This window comes from Crocodylus siamensis, chromosome 13 (assembly GCF_052110815.1).
Source record: "Crocodylus siamensis isolate JL-2025a chromosome 13, ASM5211081v1, whole genome shotgun sequence".
Lineage (NCBI taxonomy): Eukaryota > Metazoa > Chordata > Crocodylia > Crocodylidae > Crocodylus > Crocodylus siamensis.
In genome coordinates, this window is record NC_143407.1 from 17606092 (window position 1) to 17633673 (window position 27582).

General features: G+C 50.4%; 1 protein-coding gene across 9 annotated transcripts in view; it reads right to left on the reverse strand.

Moving 5' to 3' along the window:
• Window positions 1-6757: 6757 nt before the first annotated feature.
• Window positions 6758-27582, reverse strand: part of HIP1 (huntingtin interacting protein 1) — a 169628-nt gene continuing 148803 nt past the window's right edge. For 7 of the 9 annotated variants that reach the window (XM_090026504.1, XM_090026501.1, XM_090026499.1 and 4 more), the window contains 14 exons: window positions 24671-24865; window positions 23748-23895; window positions 22484-22570; window positions 20930-21037; window positions 20704-20840; window positions 20092-20202; window positions 19469-19527; window positions 15438-15531; window positions 14183-14283; window positions 13850-13955; window positions 12892-13015; window positions 12483-12544; window positions 12091-12202; window positions 6758-9907 (listed from right to left, as the gene is read on the reverse strand). In XM_090026504.1, the coding sequence (XP_089882630.1) occupies window positions 9804-9907; window positions 12091-12202; window positions 12483-12544; window positions 12892-13015; window positions 13850-13955; window positions 14183-14283; window positions 15438-15531; window positions 19469-19527; window positions 20092-20202; window positions 20704-20840; window positions 20930-21037; window positions 22484-22570; window positions 23748-23895; window positions 24671-24865 (1548 nt within the window). In that variant the 3' untranslated portion in view covers window positions 6758-9803. Of the gene's footprint in view, window positions 10266-12090; window positions 12203-12482; window positions 12545-12891; window positions 13016-13516; window positions 13815-13849; window positions 13956-14182; window positions 14284-15437; window positions 15532-19468; window positions 19528-20091; window positions 20203-20703; window positions 20841-20929; window positions 21038-22483; window positions 22571-23747; window positions 23896-24670; window positions 24866-27582 lie in introns of those variants that run through there. The other 2 variants (XM_090026502.1, XR_016439035.1) reach the window with 2 other exon arrangements.

Consider the following 27582-nt stretch of genomic DNA (forward strand, 5'->3'; position numbering starts at 1 on the left):
AACTTGATAACCCCTATAAAGGAGAGAGTCTTAGCAGCAAGAGGTGGGGTAACATTCTGCAAACTTTACTGGAACACAGGCACATCTGTATCCCCTGTTCTTCATACTAACTAGGCTGGCCACCTGGTGTATAGTGTATTTGAGCAACAAACTTTGGTAACTATAAGATCTGCAGAGTAATTGAGAGTGAGTGTGTGTGGGTATGTATGAGCACTCTTTTGAATATTATAATCAATAAACAGGGCATTTTGCCTTATCCCCCTGATAAGGTCTTGTTCATCATTTGAGCTAATTGGTAATTTGTGCAACATCACCAATCCCCTGGCACTGTGACAGCCACATTCCTTATAGGGAAACTCTTGTTCCTTGCTCACCTATTGCCCAATCACAGCACTCATCTCCCAGTGCCACAGAAGGTGTTCTGTTCAATTTTGTTGCTTAGTTCTGGGAAGGCCTGGACTATGGCTAAAAACCTTAGCATAACTTAGTTTGCTTGCTACACTCCCCTTCTTGATGCCCTGAAATACAGTGGCATTACACAGATATTGGTGTGACTCAAGGCATGTGGGTTGCTGCTGTATCCAAGACATGGATCTTCTCAGGAGCAGGCCACTGTGCCTTGTGTGACTTTACAGGGAGTTTTGGAGGAGAGCCTTCATCTCTGACTCCCTTGCTCTAGCTTCCTATGTGGCCAAGAGCTTTCCTGTCTGGCAAATGAGCACATGATTGATAGTAGGGTCCCCAGAGCTAAGACCACCACAAGGAGGTATAAAGCCACATTAAGGATGTGGGTTGCAATAGGCAACCAGCCCAACAAAGTTTCCACTTTTTCAGGGATTCAAACTTTCTTGCATATTGATCAGTAGTCCCAGTACAGTCTAAAAATAATGCAGCAATTGCCCTGACACTTTCCAGTAAAAATCATCAGATCTGAAAACATATAAACAACTAATTTTTGCTAATAAAAAAAAGCTGGAATCTTGTTTAGGATGGAGCTGTCAGATATTTTGTGTGGTGCCTCCATCAGAAGGACTTGGGCCCCCCAAGAGCAGCACTGGGGAGTGGGTCTTCTGTATACCACATTTCATGCACCCCACCATGGGACAGGGATTCAGCACTGGGCTGTATCTGAAAAACAAAATGAAGAGGAGCTCTGCTCTAGTTACTTATTGCTCTTCTACTCCTTCAATTGTGAGGAGTAGTACCACTTGCGTATTTTTGCCTTATTGTTATGGATTACCACTTGATATACAGTAGGGCTGAGTTCGTTAATGATGTACACTGGGCCTTTCCACACAGGAGAAAAAGCACCCTTAGCTCAACTTGCCTCTCTTTAGGTTTTAACAAAGGGCCCAATTGCTTGTCCATCTGAGCATAAATTCTTTTCGGAGTGGATGCAACCTGATGGTGAGTTTCGGAAATGGTTGCTAACAAGTTCTCCATTCAAGTGTCACTTAGAACATGAAGTTGCAAAGAATCTGGAATGGCATCTCCCAACCAACATTGTTCAGGAAGGCGCAGAAGGCATCCCGTCATAGCTTGATGTGGGGAAAATCTGGGCTGCTTATGTTTCGTAGATAGCCATTAAGACCAGAGGTAACTTTTCATCCCAGTCTTTGCCTTGTTGCTCTGTAACATTTTTCAAAGCCAGTTTCAAGGTGCAGTTAGTTCTTTCAACTTGGCCTGAGGTTTGGGAGTGCCCTGTGACATGAAATCACTGTTTTATACCCAGGGCCTCACAAAATTCCTGCTTTACCTTCTGCACAAAGTGAGGACCTTGATCAGAGTAAGTTTTGTCAGGAAGCCCAAACTGAGTAAAAATGTCTGCCATTAGGACTTTGGCAGTAGTTAGCACATCATTTTTATGAGTGGGAATTGCTTCTACCCACTTGGGGAAGGCATCCATTACTACCATACAGTACTTCAATCTTTTTCTTCTCTGGGACAATCAATATAGTCTACCTGGAGGTGGTTCCATGGTCGTAAAATGGGTTGGTGACCTAAAGGTCCCTTTACAATTTGTAAGTCTGGGTTATTTGCTTCAATTATATATGTCATGTTCTATGTGTTCCCTCATGTTTGGCCACGAGCCAGCATTTGATGATCTTTTGAGAGTTTTATCTACCCCAAAATGGCCATCTCTGTGAGCTAGCCCCACCATTTCCCTTTTTACTTCCCGTGGAACTACCCATACAGGCAATCCATCCTCCCCCTGTTGTGCCAGCACCAATCAGTGTTCATTTTTCCAAATTGTCCACTCCCCTTTTTACACTAGCTTCTGGACTTGAGGGTCTGAGGCCTGCAATGAACATAGGTCAAGTTCAGGCTGATTGGATCCTGGTTTAGCTGCTGCTGCTACTAGGGTAACCTTACTGGGCAGCGTCCACGAAGGGCCTTTTAGGACTCCTTCCTTAGCTGCAGCATCTGCTTGATTATTTAGATCAGCAACCCATGACCTCTTCCGGTATACTTTTTCTTTCCCTATGCTAATAGGCGCCTTGAGTTGTTCTGCTAAGTTCCACACATACCGCAGTAGCTGTGTGTGGGTAATTTGTTTCCCATCTGAAGAGACCCAACCCCTCAGTTCCCATAAGGGTAACCAGTCTAGTAGTACATGCACTACCCAATCTGAATCAGAGAAAATGCAAATCTGACCAGTGGTGCTTCTGGAATTTTTCAGTGCCACTGCAATGGCCACCACTTCTGCAGCTTGAGCACAATGGGGTTCACAGGATCCTTTATAAACCATTAGGTGTTCCTACTGATTCTGTCCAGGCTTGTGCTGGAATTTGTTTTCAGCCACTTTAGTTGCTGCAAACCCAGTATGGGGGTTCTCTTCCTGACAGTAACTAGACCCATCAACAAACCACACTAAATACCCTCCACACTTTCTAGAGCTGGATCATAAGTGCAGAAAGCAAATGGACTTGGTTTTTCTGGTGTAGTTTGTGGTAGTGGGCAGTCACGAGTGGCTCCACTACGTGTCTCCCCATGCTGTTAGGGGCATAAGGGACAAGGCATGGGTGGGGGACTTTTTGTACAGTCACATTTTGGTTTAATAGAGCCAAGGTCCACTTGGCCAGTTGAGGATTAGAAACCTTGCCTTCACTGATTTTACCTGACAAAACATATTTGATGGGAGTGTGGCTTGTTTGCAAGACCACTGGGCTGTTGCAAATTAAGTATTCCCAGTGCTGTAAGGCCCAGACCAGTGCCAACATATAGGGAGTGCATGGAGGTGCACCGCCTCACAGGCAGTGTTCCTGGGCAGGGGTGCAGGTGAGAGTGCTGGTGCCCCCCCTGAGAGTACCAGCCGGGAAGTGGGGCCTCACTTGGAAGTGCCAGCAGCATGCCTGGAAGTGCCAGCAGTGCACCGCTGCCACTTGTGGGTCAGTGGGATCGGCCGCGAGGGGATCCCCTCCCCAGTCAGCACAGCCCTGGAGTACCCCTCCCCTGGTCGGCAGGATCAGCCATGGGCATGGGGACCGCGCCCCCCCGTTGCTGAGTGGCCATGGGGGTTTAAGTGCCTCCCCTGACTGGAGGCACCAGTTGCCCATGGGCCCCAGACTAGGGCAAGGACTTCCTTTTCACATGGGGTGAAGGCTCGTTCAAATTGGCTCGGTATTTGTGACTCATAGGCTATAGGCCTTAGCCCAGTGCCATGGTCCTGTAAAAGCACAGCACCTAAGCTGTCTTCTGAGTCAGCTAAACACAACTCAAAAGGTAACTCTAGTCTAGGATAGGTTAATGCAGGGCCTTGCATCAGGGCACGCTGCAACTTATTAAAAGCACTTTGCTGAGCAGGGCCCCACTGCCATGGCTGACCCTTTTTTAGTAGCTGATATAGCAGAACAGCTTTTTCAGCGTAAAACTCAATAAATTCACATGAAAATGCTGTCAGGCCCAAGAATAAGTGGAGGGTTGTTAAGTCTGTAAGAGCTGGAAGTTTGCACAGAAGTTCAATTCTTTGTTTATCAGGGTTACAGCCCTCTGTTCCTAATTCAGTGTCCAGATACATAACTTGTTTTTGCACCAGCTGTGCCTTCTGTGGGCTGATCTTAAATCCAAAGTCACATATAATGGGCAAAACTGTTTGAGTGCGTTCCAAATGCTGTTCTATGGTGGCAGCAGTAATCAAAATATCATCTACATGTGAGATAACATGATCTCAGTCAGCAACAGGAAGCAGGTCCCACATTTTAATTACATGTGAGTGGAAGATAGCTGGTGCATCATGAAACCCTTGAGGGACTCAGGTAAATGTGTACTGCCGACCTTAAAGGTGAAAGCAAACTTATACCATGAGTCAAAGGGATGGCAAAAAAGGCTTTTGACAAATCCAAAACAGAAAACCATTTAGCACCCCTGCTATGGAGGCTATAACCTGTGGATACTTAGCAACCACAGCAGCTCGTGGAGGGGTACATCGATTAAGCTCATGATAGTCAATAGTAAGCTGCCAGGTTTTTCCATCTGCCTTTAAGACTGGCCAAACTGGACTATTATTGGTACTGGGTTGGTTCAACTAGGACTTTCTGTTGCATGAGGCTCTGAATAATTTGATAAATACCAGGTTAGCAGCTGCTGGGAACCTATATTTTTTTGAGGGGTGGATCAGGACCCTTTACCTTTTTAGAGGCGTGTACTCTGCCAGATTCCAACTTATTGTGTGCCCAGACTGTAGGAACTGTGTTAAAAAAGGCCTGGACATCCATTCGCCACTCTGGTCATACCAAGTTTTCCTCAGCTAAAAGCAGCACTGTGGTGTGCGGCTGAAATGATGTGCACATCTGGATTAGTGGTTGGGCGGTTATATTGTGATTGAACTAAAAATGACATTATTGACCAAATCCACCACTGCATGGAGTTGGCACTGGGCATCTGCCCCTAAGATTCCTTGCCCTCCTAGTGGTGTGAGAGCAACGGCACACTGGGCCTCGGGTAGGCAGGCAAGGCTTCCCACCCAAAATCTCAGGGGTTGGTTAAAGGTGCCACAGTAACCTTGCCATTAAAGCATTCTAGGGCTTGCATTTTGAGGCCTTTCAGTTGGGAAGTCGGGAGTCCCTCACAACTAATGATGGAGATGGAAGCACCTGTGTCTAGTAGCATTGTTTGCTGTCTCAGTGTCCCGAGATGGTGGTTCTTTCCAGAACACCTCAACCTCTGGCCAAACCCACTGATTAAAAGTTACAGGCGCCAATTCAGGGGTTGGACCGAGGAAACAGGGCAGTCCTAATATGGCTGGTCACTATGGTTACATGCTTCCCTTTCATGAGACCTGTGGCCCTTCTCTTCCTCTCCCTGATGGCACGTGAGCCGGTTAAGCAGCTCTCATGTGGGAAGCCTATCAATTGCCTCCTGGGGCTCATACTTTAACAACTGCCTCCACACCTCTGATTACTATAGCGACTGACTGACAGAGCAGCAGGGATCCTGGTTTTCCTGATAAAAAGTCACAAATTCTCTGATAAAAAACCCAAAATGCTTGATAAAAATTAAAGCCCCCCCTCCCCAGCCCCACTAGTGCCCCTCACTCCCCCACAACAGCCCCCAGCCCCACACATACAGGCACACAGATAAACCACACAGACACCCCCCCCCCTCAGCAGATAGCTGTGTGTCGGGGGATGGGGGAGAAAGGAAGGGGTTGGGGGGCAGATTGAGAATGGGGGAGGAAGACTGCATCTCTGTGCCTGTTTCCAAGAAGCAGGGGGGGTGGGCAGCAAGGGCAGCAGTGTCCCTCTGCAGGCCACACACGTGCCACCTGGCCAGGGAGGAGGGAAGCTCGTACACGGCAGCCACCACTACACCACCGCTCCTGGGGCCTGAGGGAGTGAGGTTGTGTTGGGGGAAGACATGGAGTGCCTGCTGGCTGGTGGGCACTCCTGGTGGGGGTTTCCCCAACACCTTCCCCTCCCTGAGCCTGGGCAGGTAAACAGGTGGCTGGAGTGGCGGGGGGGGGACAGAGCATGTCCCAGAGCGCAGCAGCAGATGGGCAAGGGGCACTGCTGGCCCCACGCGACACACCATGGTGCCCCCCTCTTCCCACCTCAGTTTACTCTGTGCCTGCTCCCAGGAGCCAGGCCTGGGGGGACAAGGGCAGCGGTGCTCCTCTGTGGGCCACACCTGTGCCACCTGGCCGGGGGGGGAGAGGATGCAAACAGCAGCCACCACCACCCCCACACCGCTCCCACCTCACCTCGTGCTGCTTGCCTGTGGCAGGAAAGGTATGCAGGATGCAGTGGTGTGGTGGTCCCCCCCCAGCTCTGATGCGGGGAGCAGGCACAGAATGAGCTGAGGTGGGGGCCAGCAGTGCCCAGGCTAAGGGAGGGGAAGGTGTTGGGGAAAGCCCTACCAGGAGTGCCCATCAGCTGGCAGGCACTCCATGTCCTCCCCCAATACATCCTCCCTCCCTCAGCCCCCAGCCAGCTTCCCTCCCCAGCCCTGCCCTGCCCCGTCTGTGGCTGTGGGCGGTCACCAACCAAGTCAGCACTCACTCCCCACTCCGCCCCCGCTGCTGACAGCACTGGTGGCATCTGTGGGAGCTCCATGTGTACCACGGCTGTGCCCCCCCCAGCTGCTGAGGGTGTGAGTCATTCATGACAGTCATCCTCATATGGGGGTGGGTAAAGATGAGAACCATCCTCAGGAAAACCAGCAACCTGAGGGTGAGTAGCAGTTACAATCCCACGGCTTCCAGCTTAGTGTCATACTTCAGCACTGCTCCCACTCTGCAAAACAAGCCTGGAGCCTGGGCCACAGGTCAAAATATTTATTTAAAAATTAAAAACACACAAACAACATATTGTACAATGAAAAAACCAAAACCAAAACAGTAATTAAAAGTCCCACTGGAAAACAGGTGGCACCTGTAACCTTTTATGAGCCAGATGCCTGCCAAGACCTATTTTAATCACTTACAGGAGTTGATAAAAAGTCATTTCAGTTTGAGACGGATATTGTATTTTGTCAACAAGCCTTCTCCAAAACCCCTTCTGCTCCTCCTTGGTTTGTCCCATGGGTCACAACCCAGTTTGGACCACAGCCTGGAAACCTGAGGTAGTTGGGGGTTCCCTTGAATAGTGGGATCCCAGAAACAGGTGGGCAGGATTTTCAGGACCACCCAAGTCTCCTTGTACTGAAGCAATGGGATTATTTATATTGCTTTAGAGATGCCTGGAGGCCAAGGATGATCCTTGGAACTGATACTGTGGGACAGTATTTGGCTTGAGTCTGCAAGGAGGGGTGAAGGCCTGCAGCAGAATGCAAGTTAGGCACATTACGGAGCAGTGATTTGCTATAGCTATGCCATGTGTGGAGGACACAGACTCTGGAAGGGCAGTGAAAACCCACAGCAGAAGGTCCTATGTTGCTGCAGGTGGTGGCAGGTCTCACCCCACTAGAGCACTCTGTGGAACACAGGCAGGTAGAGGTTGGCTATTTAGTCAGGGCCGTAACCTTGGCTCTGTATCTTTTCTGGGGCAGTACAGGGCATTACCTGCCAAAGCCAGCAGTTACTGGCTATCCTTGCTCTGGCCCCTTCTTCCAAAGGTTGGGTTGCTCAAGATAGGTTGGAGCCTCCATGCATGTTATATACACCTGGCAGGAGTGAGCGAGAGCAGCAGGGATAGCCCAGCTCCTCAGGAACAGGTCAAGTTTCCTGGTAACTAGGTGGTTTCCAAACTGCAGAGCACATGGATTCTATTGGGATTCGGCTCCAAAAAAGGGAAGATACAGGCCAGATGGACTATGGTGACTTGAGCATTCCTGTTAGTGTCAAGTGAAAGCAAATCTCTGCTATTGCAAAGTTGCAACCCTCCCTTCATAGAACTCCTCTGCAGATTTATGTAAAATCCCTGTCAGACTGCCATGGGATCTGTCTTTAATGAAAATCCCTACTCAAAGTCATTGCTGAGTACAGGTAATAGCACTTCCTAACATTCAGTGGACTGAATGCATTCCCTGGCCAGGTAAGGAAGATTTGGTGGGGCTAGATACCCTTGTGCTAGGTCTGAAGTGGTAACTATACCTCGCCCCCAGCTTATCCTCCACTAACTATAGATGGGCTCCCTAGGGGTGATGCTGGCTCTGGTGCACTGCTGCCTGTATTTTAGTAGGAAGGGTACTTGTCTGCCTGGGTGGTCAAAGGCATCTCCAGCTCAAGAGTGCCAGAAGCTCTCTCCTTCAGGAAAGCTCTCTGCTGTTGGTAGAATGTAGTGGCTACTGCTATTGCTTATTGCAGTTTGCCTAGTCCAGGCCCCAGCCAAGGCTGTCTGAATGGGCAGGGACAGGTCTGAAAGGCGGGTGTGGCTGTGCTCAGATGGCCAAGTTCAGATCTTCACAGAACTGAGCCAGAGATCTGTTCCTCAGGATAGGAAGCAGGGAGCTGGATGATCCCAGGTTGCCCCTAGAGTCCCAGCTCTAAAGGAGGGCACATAACATACACCTTCAGTATATGACACCCCCAGCCTTCTCCATTCAATCTACTGATGGAGAAAGGACACAGGGAGGCAGGACTGGTCTCCCATTTCCCCTGCCCAGAAAATCCTATGGTAGCTCCCAGGGCCACAGGTGCATGAGGCAGGTTCACAGTGATCAGAACGTGCAGAGGAATAGCACCAGCAGGGATGCACAGCAGGTAGCCCAGGGGAGAGCACCAGGTCCCCAGGGCAGGGGAGGCTTCTGCTCAGCACTAACCAATGGCTGCACTGGGACAAAGCAGAGGGTGAGGTGGGCAAAATCTAGTTGCTGTTCAAGGCTCCTCCCATCTGTACAAGTGCTCACTACTGATTCTGATCTGACTGGTGACCTATCTTGGGGTGTTTGATTACAGCCTGGCTGGACACAGTGCCACAGCTCTACTGTCTAGCCAGCCTATGAGGTGTGCTGAGCTGGTGGGGCAGGTATACACACCCCTAGGAGGCAGGGGCTGGTCCAGCTGCAGCATACTCCCAGTGGGCTAAGGCTTGTGATGGAGCAGCAGGAAGCCAGAGGCAGACACTTCCCTGTGCCAGGGGCCAAGCACCTTTTACAATGGTTTATTGCTGGCACTAACACAGTGATCAAGGACTCTAAATGCCACAAGGATGGGGAACAAGGCCTGGGAGCCAACTGGCCACTGCTCCTTTGCTTGGAGCTGGGGAACAGAATTGCTCCTCAGGAAAGGCTGAGTTTGAGATAACAGGCTGAGAATGCATTAAATCCTCTCCTTTGCTATCAGGCCAAGTCCCCACTTGCAGTCATCAGGGGTCTCAGTGACTGTAAAGATGTTATCTCTGTAGGAGTCTGGAAGAGGCTGGATAGTGAACTATCTACTGCAATCAACAGCAAACAAAACAGACACCCCAGAGGCTCTCTAAGCACCAGCCTTCAAGGAGGCAAGTTTCCCCTAGCTATGTGCTGGGGACAGCTCAAATGGGGTCAGCTGCTCCAGGGATGGCTACTCCTAGTGTGGTAGGACCTTAAGGGAGAGCAGGCCTGCAGTACACCAGTCAGGCCTCTTCCAGCAGCAAAGGCACTGGTTCCACTCCACCCCTGGGATGACTGCAAAGGCACAGCCCATCCCTAGCAGAGCCTGCCCCAAAGATACAGCTGCTCCAGAGCAAGCAAGAGGGGAACCACAGTGGGGGGAGGCACAAATGCCCAGCACCATGCCCAGAGCCTGCCCGGTAATGCTAGCAAGAGAACTCATTTGGGGCTTTGCTACATCTCCAAATGTTCAGACCAGGATGGACCTCTGGCAGGGCATTTGCTTGCCACCAGTTAAACGCGTGCACTGGCAGGGCTGGGGAAGCACGGAGAGGTCAGAGCAGCACCCTAGCAGTTGTATGCAGAGTGAAGCTTTTGCTGCCAGGGCACCAGGCAGGGCTCAGCTCAGATGTCGCTGAGGAGAAACAGTCCAGAGAGTCTGTGCAAAAAATGAAACAAAAGGGTTAAACCCCAAGCCCCCAGAGATCTTCAAAGCAGCTCAAATAAATACACATGCAGTGTTTCTGTCTTGTAGCTAAGGAGGGGAGGCAGCACTGCCATGGCTGGGGAAGCCTTGCTTCTACTGCTGGCGCCTCCCAGCCTGTAGGACTGGTTGGGCCGCCCCGACCGATGGCGCTGAGAGGAAGCTCCTTGTGAATGCAGAGGACATGTGCTTCAGGTTGGATTTTGCACCAGTTTATTGTGTATCTTCAGAAAGGGCTGTACCAAGCTGGATCCCGGCCAACTGAAGGGGCATCCATCCATTGCAGATTCAGGTTCTGGAAGCTAGTCTGCAGCTGGGGGGGAGGGGAAATGGAGCGTTATGTTCACCCTTAGGATATGGCTATGGCAGAAGTGTGGTTGCAGCTCACATAGCCATACCTTGGCTAGTATTAATCCTGCCAAGCTTGGGGACTGACAGCAATGAAATCACAGCAATCAGGGCACCAGTGCAACCTGGGACCCTGATGAGGTAGCCAGTGCCCAAGGCAGGTAGAAGTTCTTGCTGCCAAAGCTTCATTGCTAGTGGTACTGGAGCCAGCTAGGTTAAAATCTGCACAGGTATGTCTACACCCACTGCCAGCTCACCACTGTTTGCAATGCAGACTTCCCCTACAAGTAGTCAAACGTTCCTGGGCACCAGTGACTGCTCCTGATGGGGGCAGGATGGTTCCCACAGCCAGCATCCTTTTCCAATTCTCTACAGTCCCTTGTGCTGGGACAGAATGGCATGGAAGCTTTACCATAGCCAATGCTCCTGCCTGGATCCTTATGACACCCTGTTAGGGGAGTCTGTGGAGCCCTTGCATAGACCAAGCTCCTAGATCAGAGGTTCCCAACCACCGGGGCACAGCCCAGTACCAGGCCATGAAGGGTTGGCTGCTGAGTCGTGGCTTCTGCTGCCAGCAGCCACATGTGGGGTTAAAGCTGGGTGCCTGAGTAGTCCCAGGAGGGAAGCAGCCAGCTCCACGTGTCCTGTCCCACTCACGCCACCATGGTTGTGCCTGGTGAGGCGCTGCCTGTGCAGCAGGTACCGGGGCCTGTGCCAGGCTGGGCAGGATACCCCAGTCTCGTCTGTGGCTGGGAGCAGGGGAATGCAGGTGGGGAAATGCCCAGGGCAGAGGGTGGGGAGGTAGCTCTGCTGCTTGTTCCTAGGGAAGGCAGCAGAACCCCTTTTTCACGGGCAGCTCCAGCTGGGTCCCCTCCGGAACACTGCCTGCACAGTCCCCTCCCCTGCAGGGTCCCCTGGTGCCTAATGGCTGTGGTGCCCCAACCCAATCTTTACAACTCCCCCCATGCAAAAATTAAATTTAAATATGCAAATTTAACAGTTTGCTGGTCCACAGTATAAAAAGGTTGGGAACCAGTCCTAGACCGTTTCCTACAATGCGCCCTGCTACTCCAGTGTGCCCAGCTACTGGAACCTAGGACTTGAGTAGCAGGAAGTTGCCCTCAGGCTAGATCTCTGTCCCTATTCCCTATAGCACCCCTGCTGTGGAGCCTGGGACTGGAGATGCAATTCCTATAATATTCCAAGGGCAAGGGTTTGTTCTGCAGTCTGCAGAGATGGGTTGAGATACCCAAGGAAGGACCAATGCAGCGGTCTCACAGGTAACAGGGACCTGGGCTTTCCCCACTGTCTGAGTCCTTCCAGTGTTCATGGGAAGTGATGGCTTCAGTTTGAAATCATGTGATCTGACTGCCCTGCTTGCGGAAGTTGTGTGCTGCAGGAGGCCAATGAAACAGCACAAATAGCAGCTGCTTGGGATCTCACACCCAGGCCAATGTTGCTGTGTGCAGCGGAAACAGACAAAGAACAAGTTCTGCCACCTCCCTTGTTTCCTGGCCTACCACCTACCTCAAGCTAAGTCCAGATTTGCCCATGACCTGCTCAAAATCCATCTTGCCTTCCAAACTTCCACTCATTTGCATTTTCACATACCTGCTTGTTGTAAATTGCTTTATTTTCTACTTTGGAGAACACACAACACCAGCAAAGTCTCCCTATGCCTGATGAAGAGTGTTTGTGCCTGAAAGCTTGCAAATAACTTTTTCCCAACTATTTAGTTGGTGTAATAGAAGATATATATATCCAAAGAACCTTGCCACCAGAGCACTTACCATCCTCATCCCAGCCCTCTGCCACACCTGCTAGCTCATAATGCTTCTTGCGCAGCTCCCCCAGCTTCTGGCGTTCTTTCTGCAACTGATTTTCCAGCTCCAAGACTCGGACCTAAGGAAGAAAGGGTCTTGTCATCAGAGGATTGCCAGCAGCACTTCCTGGGTCTCAGCACTGTTTCAGGAACTCTATTCTTGCCTCCCCCACTCGCACTCACTGCCATCACTGATTCTTGCTAACAGCACACACAATGAATCTTCTGTTACTTTCTTTAGTCCTCTCCCCAGCCCCACATTATCAGCAGCACTGCGCATTTGCCTACTGTATCTTACTAGACTGCAACATGCTAGAAAACAACAGGAGTACTTTATACAGGATAAGACTATGGTCCTACCTGAGAGTCCATTTCTTGGCGCTTGATCTGAGTTAGTGTCATGCTGGAGAAGTCCATACTGTCTACAGAAAAAGGAAACAAGTTTTTGTAAGGAGATATTCTCTATTTCCGGTCTTCTTTTCCAGAAGCCAAAGACTCCCCACTGCTGAGAATCCTAAGCAGGCTAACCAACTGACTGATGGGAATATGTGCAGGGGACTACAGTCAATGAGGGCATAGATGAATGAATCAATAGAACTGGGCAATGAATGAATAGAAGGAGATGATGAAATGGTGATTGGAGAAACAATATGAAGAGCTGAGGATGAAAGAATAAGCCCTTCAAGAAATGGGGAGGAAAAGGGCAGCAATATCTTGCTGCCCTGGCCTACAGCCCACAAACCAGTGACACCAGGGCTTGCTGCTTTACCTTTCTCCTCAATCTGTAACTTTCCAGACTTGGTGGAAGCTACCACCCCAGCTGTGGCCTGGTTAACACCTCGTGAAGCTTGCTGGAGCTTGGAGAGGTTTGCGCTGTCCTTATCTGCTTTCACCTGCCAGATCAAAGACAAGGTTTGAGCTGAAGTGGGGAGGACAAGCAAGGAAAGGAAATGACTTGCCTGCTGGTTTGGCTCTTGGAGGGAACATCATCACAGAACAGCCACACTCCAAGTGCCATGTCTGGGGCTAGCAACAAGGGTAACAGCAGCTCTCTGTGCTGTGAAGGCCATCTCAGCTTGCCTCCTGGCCTTGAAAATCTTCTGTAATACCAGACAGTACTCAGCACACTGGGCTAGAACACAGGCAGCCCACAGCTGCTTTGGGTATAGGGAGAAAGATGTAAAGGAGGCTGCTTTTCCATGGCCCCTGTCTCAGAGGGAGAGGCTACTGGCAGGGGTGACTGCTTGTACCATCCAAAGGAAGGAGGTGAGGGGAGAGTCCTGCCCCTACTACACTAACTGCTGGCTGGGAAGTCCCCAGCTGGGAGGCTGTCTCCTTGAGCTCCTGCAGGAGCACTGCTTTATCCTTCTTAGTGCTGTGCCTGAGACACACACCTGAGCCCCAAGAAGAGAGGTAGCTGACGTTCATGGCAGTCTGGGCCCTAACTCAGCAGCTGCCTTGCCCCTGTTGATGGAATATCATGGATCATGAATCCTTGCTGGAGGCCATACCATGCAGATCATGGTCACAGTGTGGACCCAGAAGTGAGCAACCACAACGGTTTCAAGGGTGCTTTCAAGAAAACTGCAAGGCCATCTTGCTGGTCTCTCCTTTCCTGAACAACTGAGAGGCAGCAAAGATCTTCCACCTTAACAGACTAGGTGGCTGGTCCTATATGTATGAAACTGGGCTCTGAAAAAGAAAAGTGGTTGGATCAAGGCTCCTACCTTGGAGGCAGCCACCAGCTGCGCAGTGCTGGCTGCGATCTCATGAGAACACACCATCAGCTCCTCAAACTTCCCTTTCCCCTGCACCACAAGGTCAGCTGCATCACTGTGGAAGGCAGCAAAGGGAATGGAATCCTTATGCACACATGCCATCCCACTCCCCATCGTGTCCGCTGCACAAAATTACCTTGGCCTTTTGTCCTGGGCAAAGGGATGCCAGGGGTGCTCAAGCTCTCTTGCCCCAGTCCAGCTCATTGCCCACATCCCCTGTCACTTCTTGTTACTCAATGCAAAGCCTCCATTACCATCTACCCTGGAGTCATGGACACTTACACCATGATGGTTGCTCCCCAGCCCACAGCTTTGGAGGCAGAAATGAGACCCTCTGTCCAGCGGGAATTCTTGGCATAGAACTCTCTGGGGGATGCTGCACCCTGTCATGTAGAAAAAGAAAAAGACCCAGGGTCATGCACTGGAGAAAGGGGAGTGAGTGAGAAATGCAGCTCAGTCACTGTGGCTCCTACCTACTGACTCTACCCCTGGCTTTTGGCATTTCCTGGGGCAGACAAGAGGGTGCATAACATAAAGAGGAAGAAGAATCAGCAGCCCATGTATCAACAAACCCCATGGTTCTTGGGAGAAGTTCTAGTCATCCAGTCAGGAACAACAGCACCTAACAGGCTAAGCATACATCAACTCTGAGAGATACATGGATAGAACCTGGTCCAGGCCAGTGGAAGACATTTGCAACGTAGGCCCAGTTCCATTTGGATTAATGTCTGAACTCTTACATTCTCCTTCCCATGGCCTCCATAACTCTGCTCCCTTGCAATCTCATATCCACTCCCACACTCAGTTCCACAGCTTCTGCGCCCTACCCCCCCGTATCTAAAACCGTTTATCTGGGGAGGGGTTCTAGCTTGGTTGAATGCAATACAGCAGCCGCCAGCTCCATAGGACAGAACAGGCAACATCCAGCATGCTGCTGCCAGTCAGTGTAGAACAGTCAGTAAAGCTCTCTCCAATTCAGATGATGCCACCCAGCATGGAAAAACCCTGGTTTCCAGCCAGAGCTCCTCACAGATGGGCCTGATGTGTACAGCTGTTTTTTCTAGTCACACAGGCTCCCTTATCCTTGTTCTTACTCTGGTTGTATTCTAACTTGACTGCACAGGGCTCAGCAAATCCCAAACACTATGGCCAGCCAGGACCCACACAGCAACATGGGAAGGGACAGGCTCTGACTGGCACAGACAATTGACTTACCTCCTGGGCCTCACTAAATTCTTTGAAGCCCAAAGCAGCCCATGTTTGGAAAACACCTCCTGGTTCAGAAGTCAGTATTGACCATTAGCTTCTTGTCTGCCACCCCTAGCAGATGCTTTAACAGAAACTGTAAAGCTCATACACCTTCTTTGGGCAAATTATTTTTCTAGTTTAAATCAGGGGTTCCGCTACTCCAGAGGCCTTAATCTGTTAGAGATGCCTGAGAAGGACAAAAGCCATCCTGCTGAGCCATGGTGGCAGACAGAGGGCTTGTAAGGTGCAGCTCTCTACTTACATACTCTTGAGGTAAGGCCCAGCTTACCCGTCCACTCTCCACAATCTCTCTTTGGAGGTCCTTAGAAGCCAGGACTAGCACCTGGATAGCCTGCATCAGGCCTGTGCAGGAGCCCAGGATCCTGCAAGAGATTTTTCATGATCTGAAGTTAACTGTAGGCAGGCAGAAAGCAAATAAATATATACACCTGAGCTGGCTTCAGACAACTCTCCTACAATAATTAGAATAGCCAGAAAGATAGGATCTAGGTGCACCCTGTGCAGAACATAGATTCCCTAAGTACTGACCAGTCTGACAGAAAACACAAATGGTTCACACTGACTACACCACCTTACCCACTTTCCCTTCCTCCACTCAGCCAACTGATAGAGAAGGGAGATACATGAAGTGTTATGGATCTTTTACAAGATTTGTCCTTTCCTTCTGAGGAGAAAGGAATGCATTTCACTGAGAATGAGGTTCATCCTTGTGCCAGGAGGCCAACACAAGACCTCTGGGTTTAAGCAGTTCCTTGGCCTAGCGCTGCCTGTGTGGAAATCTTACCCACAGAAACTGATGTAGCTGTCAGGAAACACGTGCCTCACCTAGTATAGCACATGGCATATCTTGGCTCATGGGGAACAGGGCTCTGGCATCACCTGCTTCTAAGGATAGCAGAAGTATGACAGAGCTGGCAGATGGTGAGTCTGAAAGTAGAGCAGAATTCCCACCTCTGATACGCTGTTTGAGGCACATCCTCTACTTTCACTGCCCATTGACAGGTCTCTGTATCCCTAATGGTTTCTCTCTGTCCGTCTAATAGCATGTGGCCCCAGATTTGCAACCTCCTTACCCACCAGCTTGGTCCTCCTCCTCCTTGTGTCCGACACCTTAATTTGCATTTTTTCCTTAAATTTAAGTTACCCAGTGTGAATCCTTAACTCTGGTACTGTACTGTCCAGACAGGGCCCCTGCCTGCCACTGTGAAAGATAACTCAGGACAGGAAGAAATGGGAACAGAGGGAGAAACAATCACTAGACCGATGAGTGGAACATATACACAGGGAAGCAACAGGGGCCAGGGCAATGCTGAGATTAGGGGGCCAGTGCACACATCCTCAGGAGGCCTCAAATGCCTCTACACACATGCTCATAGTATGGGAAACAAGCAGGAGGAACTTACCCTTCTGCTAGCTGACACCAACCCAGACATAATGGGGCTCACTGAAACGTGGTGGGACCCAATGCATGACTGGGCGGTGAATATCAAGGGCTATAGGCTGTACAGGAGGGACAGGGCGGAAAGGCAGGGGTGTGGCGCTCTACATTAAGGAGGAATACACATCCTCATCAAGTAGCACAGAGTCAGAGGAGGGGCACACAGAAGTGCTCTGGGTTAGGATACAAGGCAGTCGAGGGGAAAGAGACTTAACGGTGGGGGTCTACTACAGACCTCCCAACCAAGGGGAAGAGCTAGACCTGGAATTCTTAAGTCAGCTCATGGAGGTAGTTACGTCAAAGGATGTGGTCATCATGGGTGACCTGAACTTTCCAGACATCTGCTGGGAAGAGCAGTCAGCCAGGTCTGACTGCTCACATAGGTTCCTACCCCAAATGCAGGACCTCCATCTAACCCAGGAGGTGCACAGCCCCACCAGGGGAGACGCCTTGTTGGACCTGGCGCTGGCCACGGGTGACAACCTGCTGAGGGGGCTGCGGGCGCTCGACCACCTGGGCGACAGCGATCATCGCCTGCTGGAATTCACCATCCAGTGCAAGTTGGCAAAGGCCTGCAGTAAGGCAGCAGCCCTAGATTTCAGGAGAGCGGACTTCAATGAGCTAAGGAGAACGCACTCAGGTCCTGGCGGGGAAGGGAGCCAGGTGTCCAAGAAGAGTGGTCACTCCTTAAGGAGACGATCCTTCAAGCCCAAAGGGAGGTAATCCCAACACGGATCAAAGGGAGCAGGAGGGTGCAGGAGGGCACACAAGCCCCCATGGCTCACCAAAAGCATCCGGGAACATCTCCTAGCTAAAAGGGAGGTGTACACCCAATGGAAAGGAGGGGCCGTCACCAGGGAGGATTATACTGCGGTTGCTTAGGGTTCCAGGGGGGCAGTCAGGAAGGCCAAGGCAGAGATGGAACTGGGGCTAGCTTCCCAGATCAAGGACAAGAAGTCCTTTTTTAAATACATAGGGGGCAAAAAAGGTACTGGGTAACGTGGGGCCCCTGCAAGACATGGTAGGAAATTTGGTTGTCAAACCAGACGACAAAGCTAACTTACTTAACGACTTCTTTGCCTCCATTTTCCTGAGCAGGGACTGTATCAGCCCCTCATTGGGCCCCCCTCAGGCCCCAGAGGAGGCGCACCTAGGCCAAGGGTCAGTGAGCATCTAGTCTGGGAACTTCTGGAGGGACTAGATGTATTGAAATCAGCTGGTCCGGACGATCTCCACCCCAGAGTGCTGAGGGAATTAGCTGAGGTTATTGCAGGACCCCTGGCACGGACTTACGAGCACTTGTGATGCTCTGGTGTGGTGCCAGAGGACTGGAAGAGGGCCAATGTGGTTCCCATCTTCAAAAAAGGGAGGAAGGAAGACCCGGGGAACTATAGGCCAGTTAGTCTTACCTCAATCCTGGGTAAGCTTTTTGAGAAAATTATTTTGGCACATGTCCACGGGGGGCCAGCAGGGGAGAGATTATGCTTAGAGGCAACCAACACGGGTTCATTAGCGGCAGGTCCTGTCAGACCAACTTGGTGGCCTTCTACGACCCATAGATGCAGGGGTAGCAGTGGACATAGTTTTTCTGGACTTTCGGAAGGCCTTCGACATTGTCTCTCACCCCGTTCTCATTAAGAAACTGGGGGGCTGTGGTGTTGACACCCACGCAGTTAAATGGGTCTACTGGCTTGAGGGCTGCACCCAGAGAGCGGTGGTGGACGGGTCATTTTCGGCCTGGAAGGACATGGGCAGTGGGGTTCCGCAGGGCTCGGTCCTCGGGCCCGCACTGTTCAACAACTTCATCAGTGACTTGGACGAGCGTGTAAAAAGCACCCTGTTCAGATTTGCTGATGACACTAAGATATGGGGGGATGTGGGCACGCTAGACAGGAGGAATAGGCTGCAATCGGACCTAGAGAGGTTACAGGGGTGGGTAGATGAGAATAAGATAGGATTCAACACTGACAAGTGCAAGGTGATGCAGAGGAAGGGGAGGAAGAACCAGCACCATACTTACAGGCTGGGGCACTCCCTTCTCGTCAGTGCAGAGGCAGAAAAGGATCTTGGAGTCATCACTGATGCCAAGATGAACATGGGCCGGCAGTGTGGGGATGCAGTCAGGAAGGCCAACTGCACCTTGTCATGCATCCACAGATGCATCTCGAGCAGGTCCAAGGAGGTGATCCTCCCCCTCTATGCGGCACTGGTCAGGCCGCAGCTGGAGTACTGCATCCAGTTCTGGGCGCCGCACTTCAAGAGGGATGTGGACAACATGGAGACGGTCCAGAAGAGGGCCACTTGCATGATCAGGGGGTGGCAGGGCAGGCCCTACGAGGAGAGGCTATGGGACCTGAACCTATTCAGCCTGCACAAGAGAAGGCTATGGGGGGATCTAGTGGCCTGTTACAAACTACTCAGAGGGACCAGCAGGCATTGGGGGAGTCCCTGTTCCCCAGAGCACTACCAGGAGTGACTAGAATTAACGGTCACAAGCTGGTAGAGGGTAGATTCAGGCTAGACATCAGGAGGCGCTACTTCACTGTCAGGGCGGCTAGGACCTGGAACCAACTTCCAAGGGAAGTGGTGCTGGCTCCTACCCTGGGGTCTTTAAAACAAGGCTAGACAATCACCTTGCTGGAGTCGTTTGACCCCAGTAGTCTTTGCTGCCATGGAAGGGGGTCGGACTTAATCTGCTCAGGTCCCTTCCAACCCTACTTACTAAGAAACTTGCTGTCTCTTTGCAAGTGTGTGGCCATCAGCATTTGAACCCTGGAGCGCCTGGGCTCAGAACTACTCCCAGCCTCTAGATACTCTGAATGCAGGCATAAGGAAGGGACAGATCTTTCCTTTATACCAACCTCTCATTGACCTCCAGTTTGACTCCGGTGTCTCCAGCCCGTGACTTGCTGAGCATATCCTGTTTACAGAGGGAGAGAGCCATACTGTAGCACTGTAATCAGGGTAAGTGTATCCCAGAGTCCCCTAGTCTGGCTATGCAGAATCCAGGAAAGCCTTTCATATCACCAACTCCAAGTATGTCCCCTGATGACAGAAGCTGTGGCCCTCATCCCATCTTCTGATCACATGGGGTGCCTTTACATATGCTCTGGGATGCGTGTGTGGGAAGGGGAGAGGGGCTGGAGAGGGGGCAAAGCAGATGATTCTTCTGCCATGCCACAGTGAGTGGTGGGCTTAGCCCAGACTGCCACCTCATACAGCCCCTGTTCACTTTGAGAGTGGTCAATCAGTTCTGTGGGAACATGGCTCTGACAGTGCATGAGAATGCAGGGAAAGAACTGAGCCAGCATGAATGCTGCTTGGCTGCTAGAGCTGCTGTCTGGGGAGAGCCTCCCATGTGAAGTCTGGGGCACTGGAAGGTTTTTGCCATAGCTTTGGCACCAGGGTTCTGCTGTCAGCACTCAAGGTGGGGTTTGCAGGGAGTGGAGCTGTGCAAGAGCCAAGGCCCTTCTGTCCCCCTCACCTCTATTCTGGCAGTGGCTATTTCTATGGCTGCAGAAGTAGCTGCCATCTCCTTGTCCACCAAGTCCCCCAGCTCCTCCTGCTCTACATCCAGGCCTTTGGGTTGCAGCTCCTGGGGTGAGAAGATAAAAGAACAGTGAACAACCTGAGCAACCTCTCAGTTTAGGAACGAGGAACATTTCACAGATGCTGCCACAGCCTCCCAACACTCAGTACATGAGCCAAGGTCAGCAGGCCCATGTTGCACAAGGCACAAAGAGGGACAGACATTTGCATGAGATCACCCAGAGAGCCAGTGGCTCTGTCAGAGACAGAATCTATAAATCTTGATTCCCAGTCCACTGCTCTAACCAGACCCCACTGTATCGCCAGTAGCACGTAAAGCTGCCAGAAGCAGTCCTTCCCAGGCCACACCACAGATAAGGGATCATTCCAATCTTTTATTTGCATCTGTGCTCTTCTCCCTGGAGTAGCCAGTCACCTCTGCCCTGGTCCCAGACTGCACCTGTCTCATGTAACAGAGACCCTTCAATTCAGAGACAGATTTATGGATGATGAGCAGGGAAGTATCTCAGCTTCTAACCAGTCCTGGGGCAGCCCCTTGGCTTCTTACCTCCCCAATGGCACTGATTCTACTCAGGCAGTTTCTCACAGGTGTGCAGTCAGCATTTTCCAGGGATGCTTTGTCTTTTAGGGCACTGAGGTAATGAAGAGCCTCATTCCCACATTGTTTGCAGGCCTCCAACAGAACTGAAAGCAGGCAAGAAAGGCATGTGGCAGCTGAAGTGTCATGCACACAGTGGGAACAGTCACAACTCCCTCCTGCCAAGGATACTTACGGTCAGCAGGCTCCAAAGGAGCCATGTGGGCAGTGGCACTGCCCTGCAAGATGGTGTCGCTGATCAGGTGGGCAAACATGGCCACGCACGGCAGCAGGCTGCTCACATCTGAAGGTAGGACAGATGGAAGTGAGGAACACAGGCTCAGCTCAACAACTATAATCAACGCAGGGGTTTCGCCAGTGCCTTCCCTGCCAATTAAGTACCAAAGGGAAGCAAGAGTCCCAGGACTAGGTGAGACATGGCCCTGAAGAACTGAGGAAGAAACCTTCCTAACACCATAAGGCATCACAACTGGGTGTAAACACAGCCCTCAAAGCTCACGCAGCTACAACGTAGTGTCCCCCTTCTGGGGTAATGTCAGCAATGGGTGTGTATCCTGTGTGCCAGGCACTGCCCTCAGGGTTATGATGGTGCCAGTCACACAAGATACATGCAGCCAGGCAGTATTTGGGCTCCAGGAGCAACAGCCCAGCCTCCACACTGCAAGTTTCCCTTCACCTCTACTGGAATTGCTCTGGGAAAGATCTCTAACAGAGGCATTCTGGAGAGTCACAGGAGGCAGAGCCAAGAGCTGCTTGCTTTTAGCTGTTGTTGCTTTAGTGCAGGGGTGGGCAAAATGGAGTATCTAGCTTGCAGTCAGATTCCATTTCCCAGCAGTCCCTGCCCACGAGATTTCTGGCCAGTCTCCATGGAGACTTCAGGATCACAGGGCCATGACAGTGCAGGGCTGCAGAATGAGGGCTCTGCCCCTGCCCCTGCCCCTGCAGTATCACAGCTCCAGGATCTTGGGGTCTCCATGGAGACTGGCTGGGAGCCACACAGGCAGGGTGCACAGCTGAGCAGGAAGCTGCTCCAGTGCAAGGATCTTAGGGAGGCGACAGCATGGGGCTGGGGGGGCCAAGCCACGATTTGCTTCCTGCACACCCGTTCACAGAACCTGTGCATGTTACAGGGGCATGTGAGCAGTGGATTACATCTCTGTCCTAGTCCCAGCCTCACACTGCCACCACCCCAAGATCCCAGTCTCCCCAGCCCCATATGCCCATCTCACTCCCAGGTGCGGCCCCATCCCAGCCACCAGCCATGCACCCTGCCTGCATGGGTACAGGGCAGATAGACTAGGGTGCTTGGGCACTGGGACTGGGTCCAGCAGTGGCAGCCAGAAGGAGTGACTGCTGCAGGGACTGCTGGGAAATGGAATCCAATGCAAGCTGGATTTTGTCCACCCCTGCTTTAATGCTATTCAGGAAGGAAGGGTCACAGCACTGGCCTGCTCCATAGACACTCACTTGAGAGCAGGCCCTCCTGTCCCAACCTTCTTCACAGCTGACCCTATGGCTAGGGTCTGAGGCTTGGCTCAGTAGACTGGGTGGGAGCATTCAGGAGGGATGCTGGATCCTGCAAAAGTCATCCCTGTACATTATGACCCTCAGCCTGTCCTTCCAAAGCTTGGCTTATCCTTTGCTGGTCCATTTCCAGCAGTATGCCAAGGATGGTGCACAGAGCTCTCCCCCTCCACAGGCACTGCCTTGCTGCCTACTCAGCTCTCACCTGTGCAGCTGGATACGTATTTGCCATGTGTGTTCTGAAGCCGCTCTATACAGTCAGAGGCAGCCAGTGTTCGGGACAGGAGATAATCTGTGCACAAAAAAAAAAAAAAAGACCTTAATGAAACTGTGAAAGGACTTCTTAGGCTGAGAAGCTGTGGGCAGAGTGAACACCTACATGAAGACTTGTCCCCAACCCACTGAAATGTGCCAGGACTTTGACAGGGGTTCCACAGAGATCCTCTGTCTCAGCTTGTAATTGCGCCCCATTCCTGAGTGGGTAGGGACTGCTGCAGAGGAAGGGGGCAGTAACAAGGGACTCAAGTCCTTTGGCTTCCTAATTAAACATCATAATCTTCCTGCCAAGTAGAGGGACAGGCAGCATGCAGGACAACTAGGACTCCAGCTCACTGCATTTTGCTCCTGCCACTGAAGGTCCTTCAGAGTGAGAAGGCTTGGGGAAAAAGGCCTCATAGTTTGAAGATACTGGGGAATTACTGGAATTTGATGCTCCTGGGTTCTTTCCAATGGCAGTGTTGACCCTTCAACTGTCCTACTATGAGTCCTTGGGGTAAGTCACCTCTGGCAAATCCAGAATTGGGGGTAGGTGCCTTCATACAAGAAAGGGAGGTCACCCCACCCCTGCCTGCAGTCTGGGGGCAGAGTGAGAACAAAGAACACCAGGGAGCACCCAATCACTGGCCATGCCTTCCCTGTGCACCCTTAACCCATGTTTTCTGTAATCAGGGATATGCCCCAGTCTCCTTCCAGGCTGAGGATTTTAGGGTAGACCAGCAAAAGATTCCTGGGCATAGGCTACAAGAGTAAATGTGCTGCATGTGAAGTGAGTCATGCTCCTGCATCTGTGAGTTCCCTTTACATGGCAGCTTCTCCAGTGAAACCCAATCATGAAACACCAGGTAAATGCACTTAATGTGAGTGGGGTTTATGTCTACTGAAGCTGCGTTGCTGGTACCGGGCCAGGCCAACCGCCTGGAAAAACTGTACCACCAATAGTTCTAGGAGAGCAATGCAGCTAGCAAAAGGCTACAATAGAGTGATAGCTCCTCCAGCTCCACCATAGCACCTGGCTCCAATTTGTAATCAGTCCTTAGTGCCCCCAAGCCCTGCACCAGGACAGAGGTGCTTTGACTGACTTTCAGCCTTAAGAGGTAAGTATAGCTGGATACATCCAGAGGAAAAGGTCATAGGTCTTTTCCTCAGTAAGGAACAAACCCAGCCCCAGATGCAAGGCAGACAGCTGTTACCTGTGGAGCTCACGCAGCTGATGTGAGCGGGGTCATTGAGTTGGTTCAGGGAGTCCTGCACCATCTGCTCTGCCTCCTGCACAGTGCATTGCAGTAGGAAAAACTGTTGGTCCAGAAGCTGCTGTTGGAGGGCCTGCTCACAGCTCTCCTGTTGGATACACAGAGAAAAAGGTCAGGGCCTTTCTTAGCCCCAGGCAAGATAATTTCTGCCACCTAAGCTGCTCTGAAAAAACAGACATGACAAGACCTGACAAGACCTGTGACACACTAGAGCCAAGCTATAGATAGCTATAGATATGCTCTGTTCCTAGTCTTCTTGAGAAGGAGACAGGCTTGGACAGTACTGAGAGATCATCTAAAATCTTTATTACAGAAGAAGATCAGTATCTAAGGCAGTGGTTCACAGCCTTTTTAGGATTTGAGGCACTCCTAGAGAGACTTGAAGTACCCCCTCTCTTTCCATCCTATCCTAGAAAATACCAGATCTTAGTTTTCACTTTTGACTACAGAAAAATAATAGAGCAGTTTTTCTATTGCTTATCCTATGAACTAGGTTTTTGCTAACCTAACAACATTAACATTGTCTGGCACCCTGTGGTACCCCGAAAGACTCTCACATCACTCCAGGGTGCTACAGCACTCTGGTTGAGAATCACTGATATAAGGTTTTCAATTCCTAGTCTGCAATGCTCTGTCTTGACTCGAGTAGGCAAGCATGCAGGAGTCAAACAGGATCCGAACAGCAATGCATGGTGCAGACCACATCTGCATGCAACATTCCTATGCCACTCCTGGGAAACTGTCAGCAAAGCAGGGGTGGGGGAAGGGTGTCCTACATCATCTGGATAGAGCACTTAAGTGCCAATGTCAGTGTCTCCTTAGACACCCTCAAAGTAGGGTGGGGGGTGGAGATGGCGAAGTACCTTCTTTCCAAGTTGGGCCTGTAGTGCCTCCAGAGTCTTCGTGCTGCTCTCCTGCTCACTGTCTAGCATGCTCTTTAGGTGTTGCAGTTCTGCTTGCAAGTTTGCCACCTCCTGGTTATGTTGTGCCATTGCCTGAGTCCAGCTGTCCTTCTCCTGCTCTAAGCTTGCTATCCTGGTGCTCTGCTCTCCTCTTGACTGCAAGGGGCAAAGATAACAGATGGAAATTCTTAGCATCATGCTCTATTAGGTGGAAGGTGGAAAAAAGAGAGACAAGAGGAGGGTGAGACACAATTACTCACTTGGGGATCACTTACAAACCCAGGTTCCCACTTTGTGGCACCATCATCACTGTCAGCTCCCAGCTCAGAGGGATGCTATATATGCCGTTGAAAGGTTGTTTATAGTCAGACTTACCAGTAAACAATCCACAAGTAACAAACTTGTAGCCAGCAATACGAGGCTGGACTCCAAGCTTGTGGCATCACATAGGCCAGATGAGGCTCCCCAGGGATGCAGTTTAGTTGTATTTGTTAATGCTTTTTGCAACTGTGATTTTAAATGGATTCAGTGTTGACGAAAGGTGTTGGCTTGTCAGTCTGGAGACTTCAGTGCTTTGTTTAGCCACAGCTATAGTGAGCATGGGCAACAGCCAGGCATGCTTCCCTTGCTCTATGTGTTGCCAATCTACCTGTCCCCTAGATGAATCATTTCTTGGAAAGAATAGTTCAATCTCTGTTGCCATTTAATTCATGCTCCCCTTTGCAAAGTCTGTGATAAGGGGACCAATTAATACCCCTCAGGCTGGTGGTTATGCCAGAATAGATACATACTTAATGGGCCTGCAACTACCTGAGATACAAGAGTCCTACTGTGCTTTCAGCAAACAAATGCCTCAGCCTTACATAAAGTGCCCTACATATCTGGACTGATGAAACAGGTTTCTCTAAGATGCACTAAAGCTGGATGGGGAGTTTCTCTTCAGTCATTTGTCGTGTTGCCTCCTGAACCTCAGCAATTAGTTGCTTTTTGCACTCTATAAGGCTTTGAACTATACCAGAAAGCAGACTGTAGTTATTTTCCCTTCATACAGGATTTCAGAGATTTTAAGACCAGAAGAACCAGTTCAATTTCTTGCACAGCATAGGCCAGAGAACTTCACTGAGTTTGGCACTGAGCTCAGTGGCTAAGGATGAACTAGAAACTATAGTTTAGGACACAATTTTATACTGAACTTTCTACAATGACACACATGCATCACATCACTCATCACTTCTGAAAGGGCTCCTATTTGGGGTGGGACACAGGAGATAATACACCTATGGAAGATTTAAGACATTTAACAAGCAAATGGCCAGGGAATGTGCAGAACTGGAATATCAGTCCCACAGTATTTACCCTGCTTTCCTGACCAAATGTGCCAAAGGGATTTTCACAATCAAATGGATCTTGACTCTGAACTGTACAATGCAGTGCAGCTCTTTCAGTTCCCTGCAGCAACCTGGCCTGTATGACAGCTTGGAAAAGAGAAGAAGAGATTTCCTCCCTACAATGGAAGTCAGTCAAGAATGCAATTTAAATCCCTCTTCTATCTGTTTTAGGGGTTGAGAGTGTTACTGCTTACAATATTTCCTACTGGGATCACAGACAACTCAAATAGACCTAAATGTATTCAGAAGTGGGCAGGACTGTTCTATCTGCAATTTCTTATTTTCACAGAATCATAGAAAATTAAGGTTTGAAGGGACCTCAGGAGGTCACTGAGGTCAACCCACTGCTCAAAGAAGGACCATTGCCAACTAGATCATCCCAGCCAAGGGTTTTGTCTAGCTGGGATGATCTAGACAAAAATCTTCAAGGATGAAGACTCCATAACCTCTCTGGGTAACCTGTTCCAGTGCTTTACTACCATCCAGGTGAAAGTTTTTCTTAATATCTAACCTAAACTTCCCTTGATGCAACTTAAGACCATTGTTTCTTGTTCTGTCACATACCACCACTGAGAACAGTCTAACTCAGGGGTGGGCAAAACGTGGTCCGCAGGCTGGATGCGGCCTTTTGGGCCATTCTAACTGGCCCGTGAGGCCCTTAAAAAAATTAGAAAATTAATATTTATCTGCCCCTGGCTGCCTGTCATGTGGCCCTCAATGGCTTGCCAAAACTCGGTAAGAGGCCCTCCGCCCAAAATAATTGCCTGCCTCTGGTCTAACCCCATCTTCTCTGTAACCACAATTCAGATATCTGAAGGCTGCTATTAAGTCTACACTCAGTCTTCGAATAATAGAAAATTAGGGTTAAAAGGGACCTCAGGAGATCATCTAGACCAACCCACTGTTCAAAGCAGGACAAGGTCTTCTTTTCTCCAGATTAAATATGCACAGTTCCCTCAGCCTCTCCTTAGAAGTTGTGCCCCAGCCCTCTAACTATTTTCATTCCCCTCTGCTGGACTCTGTCCAATTTGTCTACATCCTTTCTGTAGTGGGGGGGGCCCAAAACCCAATACAGTACTCCAGAAGTGGCCTTATCAGTGCTGAACATACGGAAAGAATCACTTCCCTCCACCTGCTGGCAACACTCCTACCAATGTAGCCCAGTATACCATTAGCCTTCTTTGCAACAAAGGCACACTGTTGGCTCATATTTAGCTTATTGTTCACTGTAGCCCACAGGTCCTTTTCTGCAGAACTGCTGCTTAGCCAGTCAGTCCCCAGTCTGTGCTTGTACATGGGACTGTTCCATCCTAAGCGCACTTGTCCTTAATGAACTTCACGAAATTTCTTTTGGTTCAATCCTCCAATCTGCTGAGGACTCTCTGAATCTTAGCCCTACCCCCTAGGGTATCCACTATTCTCCTCACTTTCATGTCATCTGTAATTTTTAAACTTGTCCTTCAAGAGTCACAGTTAAAAAAAAAC